General features: G+C 59.8%; 1 protein-coding gene across 2 annotated transcripts in view; it reads left to right on the top strand.

The window, feature by feature from the left end:
- The first annotated feature begins 512 nt into the window (after nt 1-512).
- The window catches only part of ITPK1 (inositol-tetrakisphosphate 1-kinase), a 166,233-nt gene continuing 152,761 nt past the window's right edge, over nt 513-13,984 (top strand). For both annotated transcript variants that reach the window (XM_032345098.1, XM_032345097.1), the window contains exon 1: nt 513-722. In XM_032345098.1, coding sequence (XP_032200989.1) covers nt 628-722 — 95 coding nt within the window. In that variant the 5' untranslated portion in view covers nt 513-627. The remainder of the gene's footprint in view (nt 723-13,984) is intronic.

The following is a 13,984-nucleotide window of genomic DNA, read 5'->3' as shown; positions in this document are numbered from 1 at the left end:
GCGGGGACGAGAACTAGAAGGAGAAGGCGGCGGCGGCGGAGGCGGGTGAGGATGGCGGGCCGCGCCGGGCCGGGCCGGGCCGGGGGGGTGGGGGTGGGGGTAGGACGCGGGCGGCCGCGTGCGCCCCGCCGGGGTCCGAGCGCGCCGGGAAGGGCACGCGCCCGGCTCGCGGCAGCGGATAGCGCCGCCCGGGGCTCGGGGTCGGGGCCCGCGGGCGCGGGCGGGAGGGCGGGGAGGAGGAGCCTCGAGGGGCGCGGGGGGGGGGTGGGGGCCGGGCCCGAGCCGCCGCGGCCGCCGGGGGGCGTGCGGCCCGGGGGGTCTCTGGGCTCCGCGGGCCCGCTGCGGCCCCGGCCCGGCGCTGGCGATCTGGCGCGCCGGCGAGCCCCGCGGGCGGCGGGGGCGTGGGCGGCGGCGGCGGCAGCCAGTGGCACGCCGCGCTGAGCGCCGCTCCCTCCGCCCGGGCGCCCGCCCCGGCCCGCCCCTCCCGGCAGGACTGCGCGCCCCGAGCCCCGTTCCGCGTCCCCGCCGCCGGAGGAGGTGCCCGCACGCTCGCGGCGCGCGCCGGGCCGCCACACTCGGCCTGTGGGCGATTTCCTCCGGACCCGAGCTCCCCGCCCGAGGAGGAAGATGCAGACCTTTCTGAAAGGGAAGAGAGTTGGCTACTGGCTGAGCGAGAAGAAAATCAAGAAGCTGAATTTCCAGGCCTTCGCCGAGCTGTGCAGGTAAGGAGGGACGGGGCTCGAGCGCCCGGGGACCCCCGGCGCCCGGGGGCCCCCGGCCCGAGCCCGGCTCAGCCTCAGCGGCTGTTTCGGGAAGCTGGAGCGCTCGGGAAGGAGCGGTGCGCGGGGATACTGAGTCCGAGCGGCCAGGTGGCTGTGGTGGCTGCCGGCTGTGCTCGAGGGAAGCGGCGGCCAGGATGGGCGGTCTGGCCGGGACTCGGGCTCTCAGGTGCACGGTGACCAGCCCCCCCCCCCCCACCCCGGTGGGGAAAACCCCAGCTGCCCAGAGCGCGTTGGCGGCGCCGCTAAAGGTGGCAGAGGGATCTGGGCAATCGGGGAGTCCACGCTGTCTGCCTGTGGCTGGAGGTTACTTTTGGATCGGAGTGTTTTTCTTCCTTCGTTCCTTTCGTGGAGAAGGGCACCGCTGTTTGTACATTTGCGGACCACCTACTGTGTGCCCCGCGTGTGCAGCCCTTGACGCTGTCATTGCATGTCACCGGGTTGAGCCTGTGTGCGGCGAGTAGCAATACTTGGCATGTATGTGGTGATTTGCTGTCTCATTAGAGCCTCACACCGGCCCTGAGAATTGACCAGGGTGGTGACTCTGGGCCACGTGTCTGAGAAGGGAGAGATGATCTGCAGAAAGGTGGGGTCCCCCGCCTCGCCTGTCTGCCTGGGGTCCTAGAGCTAGGGAGTGGCTGGTGCAGAGGAGGTGGGATAAATGTATGTGATGTAGAATGGCCTTCCTCTGACGCCCCCCTCTCCCCCCCGTCCCCCATGCTGGTGATCAATGGTGGGGATTCATGGTGTTTTAAGAAGATCACATTTCTAGTCTATTACAGAAGCTTCCAGTCTTGGGTCAGGTACACCTCACCTTGCTCTACAGCCGTGGCTTTACCGCTGGGAAGCTGTTAGGTAAATCCCAAGAGACTCTGGCTCCCCAACCCTTTTGCAATGTGTAGGTGGGATCCTTTTGTTTTGCAGTGTCTCCTCTTGGTGGATTTGATTGTTGGAAGTGTGTTCTATTTGCACTTTTGCCCCCCCCCCCCCCGTTGGGTCCCCAGATGTGTCGCAGAATCGAACAATTGGGTTTCCTTATCACCTGGTCTGCGGAGCAAGTGGCAGGTTTGAGCCGGTCACTTGCCAGCCTGTGGCACCTCCGTGACCCTCCTGCTCGTCTCTAGGGCCTGTTGCTCCTTTGCCCTGGGCACAGCTCCTATGAAACAGTTCCTGGCTCTCCATCCTTTGGCCTGGGGATGGAGTTTGGCTGCCATTTCTCAGGCTGGCTTCCTCAGGAGAAAGCAAGCTTTTCATGGGTGGTGGGGCATGCCAAGCGGCCCGGGAATTCAGGAGGAAATCAGGAAATCAGGAGGAACTTGCAGCTAGAACTTCGGAACCTTAAAAAAGAACGCTTGAACATGGCACCACAGATACACACACACACACACACACACACACACACACACACAGACTTATGGAAAAAGTCCCCGAGACATAGGAGACGTGGAGAAGTCCCTTTGACATATCTTTGAAGCCCCATGCTGGTGTGAGGTCCCCGAGCTCCTCCTGCAGTCATCTGAGTCTTGGGAAATCCCAGCTAATACCTTGCACCCTTTTCTCTGGAGGTCTGTCTGTATTTGTGTCATCCTGTGTCTGCAGCTAGAGCACGAGGCTTGTCATCTGGCTGGTATGTTTTGCTCGTTAATTAGGAGCCTCTTGCAAAACACTTCCAGCCCAGACTCGGGGCTGGGTCTTGCGGCTGGACTTGCAGATGGCCTCTCCCTCCACTCGGACTCCCCCGGCCTTTAAGTGCAGCCGGAGGGGCGTGCAAGGCAAGCCCTGAAGTCAACCATTCTGGGGGAAATCCAGCGTGGAGGGTTAATTTCTCGGAGAAGGTTGTGGCCCTCGGAGTCTGGATGCCTACTACTGGCCAGAATATTGGCTTCAGAGAGAAGACAGAAAGCATCTAGGCCATTCTAGAACCTCAGGAAGCCCCGCTTGGGTTTTCATTAGAGCAGCTCTGATATTTATCACTTAAGCTTAAGAAGGAAAAGAAAACACCCAAGAAAGAGTTTTCCTTCTTTTATTACTTTCTGGGAGGCGCCCCCTGGTGGCCACATTTCTAGACCGGGTGCAGGAAGCTCCCTTTGGGTTGATCAGAGCCCTTCGCTGCTGTTGTGTTTGGTATGAATGCTGGTGTGATTTTTAGTGGCCCAAGAGGAGACATTGTCCTTTTTTTGACCTTCACAACCTGGGAGTGCAACGCTCCTGTTTTGATGGATGATGAATTGCCCATGACTTTCTCATGATGAGAAAGTCCAGAAATGTTTGAAAATGATTTGAAGCTCTGCTTGAATGTTTAGGGCAGTCGCGCCAGAGAGGAGGGCCTGAGCGGACCAGATGGGTTGTTTAGTTGAATGTCAGGCCTTGTAAAACTCTTAGAACAGGAAGGGATGTTGGGGATCATGTCATCCAGCTCCTTTGTTGTCCAGATGGGGAGACAGGCATGAGAGGGGCAAATTCCAAACTTCTCTTCCTTTTGTTGAACTTCTAGAACGGGCCCAGCCTGAGGACCTGGAGACCCCACAGAAAGCCCTTTCTACTTGGGCACCCTCTTACCTTCACAGGGGTCCAGCTGCTGTTGTCCTGGAGACACTTTTCTTTCTTTTTTCCTTTTTATATTTTTCTTTTTCTTTAGATTTTTTGAAAGTTTTTTTTTTTTTTTTTAAGATTTTCTTTATTTATCTGACAGAGAGACAGCACAAGTAGGCAGAGAGGCAGACAGAGAGAGAGGGGGAAGCAGGCTCTCCACTGAGCAGAGAGCCTGATGCGGGGCTTGATCCCAGGACCCCGAGATCCTGACCTGACTCAAAGGCAGAGGACCAACCCACTGAGCCACCCAGGCCCTCCTCTTTTTTAAAAAAAATTTTTAAAGGATTTTTTTTTTATTTATTTGAGATCGAGCAGGAGCGAGCAAGGAAGAGAGAGAGTGCAAACATGAGAGGCGGGGAGGGGCAGAGGCAGAGGGAGAAGCAGGCTCGCCACTGAGCAGGGAGCACTACAGGGGGCTCAGTCTCAGGACCCTGGGATCAGGACCCAGGCCAAAGGCGGATGTTCAACTGACTGAGCCACCCAGGTGCCCCCTGGAGACACTTTTCCTTTCAAAGCTGAGTCGTGCCCTTAGCAAATATGTAATGCCTTGTTCTGCCAGAGGACATTGCATGTTTTTGGCGGCTGTAGGGGGTTGGCACCTGGGCCTGCCAGGATGTATGTCTGGTAGGCATAAGGGCCCACCCTTCACACCCCTGGGGCACCTTGATGGGATGGCCCTTTCTGACTAGTCAGCAGATGGGCCTTTGACTCAGCTCGTTTTTCGTGGCACTCTTTGTTCCTGTCATCCCTCTCGGTGTTGTCCCCCCTCGGGGACAGGGCTGTGGAGGAGGCTCTGGATGTGTTCTCTTTCCTTCAACCATCCTCCCCGCCCTTCTGCCCGAGCAGCCTTGCGCTTCCCTCCCGTCCTCTCCTTGTGCCTTTTTCAGGATGCCCAGGGGGGACTTCCTGGGGGGAGTCAGAGAAAACAAGTTGGTAGTTGGAAATGTGGGGGAGGTTTTTAATTTTTAATTTTTTTAAAGTTGTCTACAGGGTCTTGCGTGGAGATGCTGGCCGGCCCCCACCCGTGTTCCCTCTGTCAGTGTCGTCCGTGTTCCTCCTCCGTCTTTGGCTTCTCACCCTTTTCTGTCCTGCGGCTGAACCTGTGCTGGGGGAGGCGGTGGAGAGTCACGGGGCTTCCGGAAGCATCTTGGTCTGAGATGGGGGTGGCCCTCTGTCCGTCTTTACTGTTAGGTCCGCTGCCTTTGTCATGCGACCCTTCCAGGTACTTGGTCTCAGTTGGTGCCCCCATGGCCCGGGGCCGAGGGGTGGGGATGCTGAGGCCTGTGGAGGGTGGGGAAGAGACCGCACAGCCCGTCAGCGTCCTGGGGCCTGGTCCCGAGGCCTCTTCACCGGATGACATGGCTTCCTTGTTATGGGTTAGCCTGGGGCTACCTCGAGCTACCTCTCTAACAAGAGAACCTTGGAGGCCAGCAGGACTTGACGAGGCCTGCAGGAAATGGGTTTTGGGAGCAGTCTCAGACCACGTTCTTGTCGCCGCCTTTCCCACCAGTTCCTTCAGAAGGAACTGGGCCCAGCGTCCTCTGAGGCTCAGGCTTGGCCTGAGAGGCAGCAGGTCCCGGGGCTACAGGGTGGAGCCCCTTGCCCGCATGGAGCTGGGAGTGTGGTGTTCACAGTGACCTGGCCTGGGAAGCCTGCCAGGAAGGGCTTGGGTACCATTGGGCCCTTCCTTCTCCTCCCGCTACGTTCCTTCCTTTAAAAGGGGGCGTCTTGACGGTCCCTTTCTGCTGGGATGGCTTAGCGTTCTGGGCTTGGAATTCTTCCAGGAGATTCTTAGGGAGGGGAAGGAACCCATTGCTGGGGTGAAGTGATGCTGGTCTGGGGGTCGGTATTGCTCTGTCTTAATGTCTGGGTGTGCCCCATTTTGGGGGTGTAGGGGTGGGAGGAGGGACTGACTGTGTGACCTTTGCCCCAGTGCCCCGACACTGTCCCTAGCTCGGCCTTGCCAAGAAACGCTTTCTCCCTGCCTCCGAGGGGGAAAGCCGGACTTCCTGTGGGAGAAGCTGTCCATCGGGACAGTGCCGTCTGTGGGTCCCCAGCCTGATTCCACAACAGACCACCCATGTGACACTGGGCCCTCCGTGCCTCAGTTTCCCCTAGGCAAAGTGAGGATGTTCGCAGTTACAAAGCTCAGGGTCGTGTGCGGGAGAGGAGTCAGGACGCAGGGCCAGGGAGGGTGAGGGCCTGCGCCTCTGTCCACGGTGCTTAGTCCTGCCGGCGCGCTGGGCTGGCCGTGAGTGGGTCAGCGCGCCTCAGCCCCCACGTGCCTCCCCACTCCGGGATCTTTGGCATTTGTAGGTTTGGTGTTCTCGGTCTGGGCCGTTTGTGAGAGACTCTGAGTCGTACTATGGTTGCTGCCGGATCACCCTGCTGGGTGTGGGGTTTGTGGGGACGGCGGACCCGGCTGAGGTGCAGAGACGGTTCTTTCACAGCGGCCGGGAGGCAGGGCTGCTGCCCTTGCCTGTTTAACGCAGGAGCACGACGGTCCTTCCTTTTCTTTTCCAAAGTTTGCACATTCCAGAGGAGTTTGTGCTGGGTTTCCTGAAAATGCTGAGTCTAAAGGAGCAATTGTGTTACGATTTTTAGTAACTTCTATTGTTTCCTTTATCTTTGTGAATGATTACTCCATGCATGTGATACAAAAATAGCAGAGGACTGCAAGTACTCGCTGCAAAGTCCGTTTCCTTCTTGTTCCTGAGCTCCCGTCCCTCGGGGACCCCTGCCACCGGCAGCCCCTCTCTCCAGGTGCGCTGTGCGGATGGACACACGCGTGTTCTAGCCGAGGCTCATTTCACGGAACCCCGTGTCTTAGAGAAATAGCACATCTCTGCTTCATCGGGGGCAGATCCGTATCACTTGCCTCGTTTCTTCACTGGCCGAGTGGTCCAGCTGTCCTCACGACAGACCATGTCTCTCCCCTGCTGAGGGGCCTCCGCCGGTAGAGTCGGGGACAGCCATGTGGGTGCCCGTGGCTCGATGAGGGAGTGTTGGGTCAAAGGGCACAGGCGGTTTACTTTTTCTGGGGCTTTCTGAAGCTGCTGGCAAAGAGGGGGCCCCGCTACCAAGTGACAGCGAAGGGGAGAGCCTGTTACTCACACCCTCCCCAGTGCAGCCCTGGTGGCGGACGGTTGGGATCTTGGCCACATGCAGGGGTGGCATGGGACCATAAATTTGCATTTCTCCTTTGCTGTTGAGACTGATTGAGACTGATTGACGTTGTGGGGCCTCGGGCTTCGGGGCAGAGCTGGGCTCCCTGGGCCTCCAGGCTGGGCCCCTCCATTCCTCACCCTGAGGCCATCGTGCCTCCGCTGTGTGTCCCCGCGTGGGTTGGCAGGCTCGGGGCACCGCTGGTTGTGTCCCCAGCGTGGGTTGGCAGGCTCCGGGCACTGGGTAAATGCTGAAGTGAAGCGCCTCACGAGGGCACTGCCTAAACAGTTGCAAGTAAATAGGGTTTCTGTTCCCACTCATGTTGTGAATTCAGCTGGTAAGCTAGCTCTTTGTGGGAATGTTCTGGTACCTCCTTTTTAAAAAGTAAGATTTACCGCAGAAAGCAGATCATCACTCAGGAGCTGCTCTACAGACTCCCAAGAGGGAGACCCAGGCCTGGCAGGGTGGGGTGGCTTGTCCAAGGTCACACCATGAGCTGTGGCTCCAAGGCCAGTGTGCCCTCCCCACCGCCCCGCCAAAGTCCCTTTTCTAATAGCCCTGCCTCTGGAGGTGCCTTGGGGAGCAGCCCAGCCATTACCCTTGGGCTGTTTGAATCCAGCCCCGGGGCTTTGTCTTGCCTGCTGCAGGCCTCCCTCAGCGACCGGCTGCCCTGCGGCCTGCACTTCCCCAGCTGGGCCTCCCGGGCTGGTTTCTGTAGCCCTTCGTGGTGCCAGGCGCGGATTGTGACAGCTCCTGGTCGTGCCCTCCCCCCACCCCGCTTCTGGGGCTCAGAGGCTGGCTCTGTCGCTGTGTGTGGGGACTTGAGGATCGCTCCTATGAGGATGTCCCTGGCATGCCGTGGGTGGCCGGAAGCCATCCCACCATGTGGGACAGGCCCGCTGGCAGAGCCCACTGCTAAGCCATCGGCTGCCCCTGGAGGGGGAATCCGGACACACAGTCAGGCGAGGTCCCTCCCCAGTACAGCTTCTGAGAGGTGCCTGTGTGTGATCTCTCTCTCTCTCTCTCTCTCTCTCTCTCTCTCTCTCTCGGAAGAGTGTGTTCTTTCTCATTTGAGAGCCGTTCTGTAGAGCGGAGACCTGCGGTTGTGTCTGCTTCCGAAACCCAGGGTCTCTGACGGGACACATTGTAGGAGCCGAGAAGAGTACCTCTTAGAGAAGGAAGGAACTGACTGGTGGGTGTTGGAAGCCTTTTCCATGTCAGGGAGGAGCTTCATTCCTTCATTCTTTTTTTCCATTTAGCATATCCTGAGCAGGCCTCCGGCCAGCCCCAGCCACCCCTTGCTGCGTGCTGGTCCCTGTCCTCAGGCACCCACATGCTTGGGGAGATGGTGAAGTCAGCGCACAGACGCGCTTCCATGCAGCACAGTGTCGTTAGTGCCGGGCAGCCTGTGAACAGGAGAGCTGCGGCAGGGGTAGCTGCAGCCACTTTAGCACCCTGTGGTCAGAGGAGGCCTCTCTGGGGGTAATGTTTAACCAAAGAGTCTGAGAGCGGTTTCTTCTGGGAGCTGAGAGAGCTCCGGGGTTGGTGTTGTCTGCTGCTGAGAGGCCACGTGCCCCCGGCTGCCTTTTTCAGAGCCCTGGGTCCGGTGTGGTCCGTGGGCAGCTGGTTTCTACTTCAGACAGGGGGTCCAAGAAGGCAGTAGAGTGTCCTTGGTATCCTTGTTCACTGGCAGTGTGATGGGGGGCCGGGTGGGTGGCCCTGGGACCTTTTTCCCACTTGAGGCTGCGACCAGGCTCTGGGGTCCCTGGGAGCCGAGGCCTGAGGCTACGTGCTTCCCCCCTGGTCCAGCCAGGTCCAGCCTTTGTGTTCAGGAAGGAGCTGCGGTGAGCCCTGTGGGTGAGGGAAGGGAGGGGAGGGTGGGGATCCCACAGCCCTGATGGGTAAGCCCTAGGGCAGCTGACCTTTGCCCTTTCCCAAAGCTCAGGTGAGGCCTCAAGGTGGGGTCTTGGGATGGGGGAGGGAGCGGGGGCAGCTAGCTTGTCTTTACCATACATTGACCTTCCTCTAGGCCAGTGTTTGCTCACGTGCCCAATAAAAGAATCACCCGGGGCATGGTGGAAACTACACATCCTTCAGCCCACCCGTCCCCTTTCACAGTCTCCGGGGCAGGGGTCTGGGAGTCTTCTGTCGGCAGCAGTGCCCTGGTGATTCTGCTGGGAAACCCCAACGGGCCTTTCACCGAGTGTGTTACTAGGGTCTCCCCCAAAGCTGTCAGGCGTGTCTGATGCTGAGTTAAACAGGTAAGAAGGGGTCCCTTGAGGACAAGGCCTCTCCAGGAGGGCATCTGATTAGGTTTCCAGGCCCGTCTGTCTTGGGAGCTCAGCAGACTGTTGGCTACCTTTTGGGCAATCCTCTCTCCTCTTCTAAACCTTGCTTCCCTCTGGCTGCTGGCTTGCAGTGGAATTACTGACAGTTGGGTTCTGAGGCTGGACGGGAACGAGCTTTTGCACAGGAGACAGTCCTGGGGGTATCACAGGGGTTGTCAGGCCAGGGCTGGGACGGGGGGGGGGGGGGGTGGCGGCCTGGCCCGCGGGTCCCCACTTTGCCTTTTGCTTTGCATGCCTGTTGGGGTCGAGTCAGAGGTCTGCACGCCTTTGGCTCCCAAGCCATGAAGCTGGGACCTGGGGCTCATCCATACAACCCTCCACGCTTTGGGAGGCTGTCGTGACGGCCCCTCCCTCCCCCCAATCCCCAAACTGGTGGGTCACGTCAGCGCGGAGCGAGAACCTGCCGTGGCTCGGGCACTATTGCTGATGGGGAGTCGGCCGTCCCAGGTGGGGGCCTGTCTCCCCATGCCAGATGGGAATGCTGTGGCCTGGGGAGGGGCGCCGTGACCTGCCGGGTCCCCCAGCTGCAAGTGGCAGAGCTGAGGTGGTTGCTGGCGGCCAGCTGACTCCTGCAACAGCGCGGGCCGTGGCTTCCCTGTCAGGGGGCCTTGGCCCCCAGTGTGAAAGTCGCATCCAGGTACCGCTGGGTTGACAGCCATTTCTGAGCATTCCCTGTGGACAGGTGCTGGGCCCAGAGGGGTGGTGGGTGGTGTGGACGATGGTAGACGTGGAGAGCAAGACTTGCCCAGCTGGCCGGAGGTAGCTGGACAGGCCTGCCGGGGCCTCCGCTCTGCTGTCAGGTGAGCCTGACGCAGCCACCTCTCGGGCTAGTGAGCACGGCAGGTGCGTCGTGGAGGGTGGCATTCCCCCTTCTCCCCAGGAGGCTGCTGCCCTGGCCCTCCTGCCTGTCCAGCGTGGGGCCTGGGGCCTCTGACGAATCTCCGGGAGCCCCCAGCCTGGGGCAGACAGGCAGCCCCCACAGACTCCCCTCCTGATCCTTTTCTGGTGTGGGGGTCCTGCAGGGTCAGTGACCAGGACACACCTCCCGCCTCCCTGCTCGCTGCTTCCTGGGAGGGCTGGGGGGGGGGTGATAGGTGGCGCCGAGGTGTTCGGCTTTCATTTCTGCCCTCCGCCCTATTTGCATCCCCCCGGTGGACGGCGGGGGCGTGGAGGCAAGGAGACATATGGGCCACCCCCCAGCCCCCGAATGTCTGCGGCGGGCCCAGCTGTCTTCTGTTTAAACAGCTCATTCCCTCAGGAGCCGCAGGACAGTATTTAGTGAGTGCCTACTGCATGCTGGCCAGCCCTGGGTCGTAGGGACCCATAGAGCCCTGTGGAGTCCACTCTGGCCCCTGGGACAGCCCCAGTTCTCCTAGGGAACATTTGCTGGGCTGCGCCCCTAAGAGGGGAGGGGAGTACAGGGGGTGCAGCTTGCGTGGGGTTCTCTTCTCTTCTCCCGGGGCCCTGTGAGGACCCTTGGAGAGGAGAGAAGGAGCACGTCAGCATGGGGGGGGGGCGGGTGTGAGTCCCAGGTGCCCATCCTGAAGGACCGGCTCCCGCCCTCTCAGGATCCTGGGTGTCTTCGTGAGGAATGTTCAGTGCTGTGGGACTGTTGGTTTCTCTCTGAGCTCTTATTTTTTATTTGAAAAATTTTTTACTCTATTTATTTTTTTGAGTAGTAATCTCTGCGCCCAGCATGGGGCTTGGACTCAAAGACCCTGAGATCGAGAGTCCTGTGCTCTACCGCCTGAGCCAGCCAGGCCTGGCCCCCAGACCCCCCCCCCCCCCGTTGATTTCACTTTGGATGGATTTTCCCTTTGCACCTCACCCATCCTTTTTTTTCTTTCTTCAAGCTTTTATTTATTTATTTGACCCAGAGAGAGAGAGAGCGCGAGTGCTCTCGCGCATGAGTAGCAGGGAGGCAGGGAGAGGGAGAGGGAGAAGCAGACACCTTCTGAGCAGGGAGCCTGATGCGGGGCTCTATCCCAGGACCCCGAGATCATGACTTGAGCCAAAGACAGATGCTTAATTGGCTGAACCACCCAGACGCCCCTACGCTGCACCCATCTTGTAGATGGGAAATGAAGGCCTGGAAAGAAGATGTAGCCCCGCGCTGTAGAGCTAATAGGAGGGCCAGCTTAGATTTGCACTTGGCCTTGCTGACACTAAAGTTTATTTTCTTTACTGTTCTATTCTTTTTTTTTTTTTTTTTTAAGATTTTATTTATTTGACAGACAGAGATCACAAGTAGGCAGAGAGGCAGGCAGACAGAGAGGGGGAGGGAGGCTCGCCACTGAGCAGAGAGCCCATGCGGGGCTTGATCCCAGGACCCTGAGATCATGACCTGAGCTGAAGGCAGAGGCTTAAGCCACTGAGCCACCCAGGTGCCCCTACTGTTCTGTTTTTTTAAAGATTTTATTTTATTCTTCAATCTTTTTCTAAAGATTTGTTGCAGGGTTCTTGAAAAGAAAGGGAGGTCTGACCGTCCCCTCGGAGGGCCTGTTCCTGCCTCTGTGTGAGCAGCTGGGTGGGAGGGGGGGTTTGGAGCTCCGGGCGGGAAGGAGTTGTGCTTCCTGAGGAATCTGCCCCAGTCCCCTGGCCCGCACCTTGACCTGGGCGCAGCCACGCTGGTGCCTGTGCTGAGGGAGGTCCAGGGCCTGCTTCCTCACTGCGCTGGGGAGGAAGGTCCCGGCTGGAGCCGCTGGGCCTCGCGCAGGCTGTCTGCAAATCGGGAAGTGCCCCTGCGGGGAGGAGGGTGCTTCCGCCCCGCGTGTGGCGGGGGCGCTGTTGGGTCCCCACTGCCCAGAGGTGCTCACTGGCCTCTGCCGGAGACCGCAGAGTCAGGGAACAGCTGCTCGGCCTGGCCTGACACACCAGCTGCTGCCTTAAGGCTCTCAGTCCATGTACGGAAACAGGCTCAGAGGAGGGGTCTGGGAGCTTATTCGGGGTTCCTAGCGGGTCACTGCCGGGGTGGGATTTGAACAGCCTTCTGCCTGAGTCCAGGTGTTAGGCGTTGCTTTCGGCAAACGGACCCAGAAGGCGGGAGGATGGCTTTCGTTGGGTCGGTGCTGGTTTCCAGCACCTCATCCTCAGTGCCCGGGGTCATCAGCTTTTCTCCTTTTCCCTTTCAATTTCGTTTTGAAATCCCGCTTGCCCAGAGGCAGGAAACTTAGGCACTGACTCAGTTGACAGCCACTCAGCTGGGGAGGCTGGCCGTGGTTCCGGGAGATGTCCGGGGACAACGTGTGTTTTGGTTGGTGGTGGGATTTGAACCCTGGTTTGGCCTCTTACTGGATGGGTGGCCCTGGGTGCCTTTCGGCACTGCTCTGGGCCTGAATTTCCTTCTTTTTAGGAGTTGGCCTCGTGCCTGTGCCCAGGAGGCTCTCGACAGGCAGACTTCTCCCTCCTTCCTCCGGGCCAGAAACCATCTTCGAGGGAGAAGGGGGCTGTCCTTCGCCCCCTCACCTGCAGTCACACCTGTAGTGTCTGCCTACAAGTGTTAGCAGAGTCAAGGTTGTCTGGTGAGGTACAGAGGTTCACCGTCTTGGAGGAGGAATTCTCCAGAACCTCCGAGCTACGAGGTATCTTTGCAGATGAAGATTCAGGGTTCAGAGCGACTGGCCTGGCAGGTTGGCGCACGCGCCGCGTGGGGGCTGGGCTGGGGTGCCACCTCCAGAGCCCACACTTGCCCCCCTCCCCACCCCACCGCCTTTGGCCTCCCGGGAACCATGTGCGAGGGTGAGTCAGGCTCTGTTCTGCTCTGGGCCATCTGGGTCAGCCATCCCCAGCCACGATGGGCTGTTTTGGTCCTTGGTCCCGGACGGCTGGGGTCCCTCCACCGCCTCCCTCCCCTGTGGTCTTCCTCCAGCCTTGCTGGCAGTGCCGAAGGCCAGCTCTTTGGATTCTGGAAGCTCCGCTGGGAAGGGTAGGGGTGTGGACAGGTCCCTCCTTCCCCGAGGCAGCCATGTGGGATGTGGGCAGTTCTGTGGGTGCCTGTGTACCAGCAGAGGACCGGGGACTCTCCTGAGAGTGAGACCTGTGCCCGGCCGGGTGCCTGCAGATCTGTCCCTGTAGCTGGAGGCCTCCCTGGCGGCTGCAGATCTGTCCCTGTAGCTGGAGGCCTCCCTGGCGGCTGCAGATCTGTCCCTGTAGCTGGAGGCCTCCCTGGCGGCTGCAGATCTGTCCCTGTAGCTGGAGGCCTCCCTGGCGGCTGCGCGCTCCCGCCCTCTCCCTCCTCTCTTGGTCACTAGTGACCGGATGAAGTCCGTGGTGAGCACGGTCGGTTAGACGGCTGAGTCCTACAAGCCGCAGGGATGTAGTGGTTCCTACAGAAACCTCAGTGCCAGCCGGGCTCAGTAACGACGAGGCTCTGTAAGTGGGATCTCCTCGGAGAGTTCTGGCTTCAGACGATGTCCCAGGACCTGGCCTCTCTTGTGCTGCGTCCCTGCCCAGGCTGTGTGGCTCCAGGTGAGACCTCACACCGACCTTTATCCCGAGCCAGGCTATGTGCTGAGTTCTGGCGTGCTCTCTCGTGTGATCTAAGCCCACTCCTGTCTCCTGTTAGGGGACATGGGGGCGCGGAGGGGCTGGGGAACTTGCCAGGGTCACACAGCTAGCAGGTGGCAGAGCTGGGATTCAGACCTGGGTACACTGGCTCCAGGGCCTCCCTCCAGCACAGGTGCAGGTCCTAAGAGACCCAGGATTAGTTCTCATTGGCCCTGATCGGTGAGCCTGAGCCAGCCGGTCGTGGGGGCCGGTGGGTATCCTTTTCCTTACCCCATGGTCCGGGTGTGGGCAGGGCGGACCCCGCACAGGAAGTTGGGGACTGCTTGCTGAGCAGACTCTCATGGGCACTGGGCAGTCGGGGTGGGGGGCAGGGGTGCTCCCTGGTTCTGGGTTCCTGGGCCTGCTAGGGTGAGGGGGGCTGCCTTCTGCCAGCCTGAGGGGTCACACACAGTCTCCTGGTCCAGGGCACTGCTCCTGAGAGGGGAACGAAGAGCACCCCCACAGGTCAGAGCCGAGGGCTGGGCCCCTGGCTCCGTCTGAAGAACGAACCCGTGGCCAGCTGGACTCAGGTAGATTCTGGGGGCCCTGGGCCCA

Source organism: Mustela erminea, chromosome 5 (assembly GCF_009829155.1).
Source record: "Mustela erminea isolate mMusErm1 chromosome 5, mMusErm1.Pri, whole genome shotgun sequence".
Lineage (NCBI taxonomy): Eukaryota > Metazoa > Chordata > Mammalia > Carnivora > Mustelidae > Mustela > Mustela erminea.
Note: the sequence above shows the minus strand (reverse complement) of the source record. Positions and strands in the feature narration are given on the sequence as shown.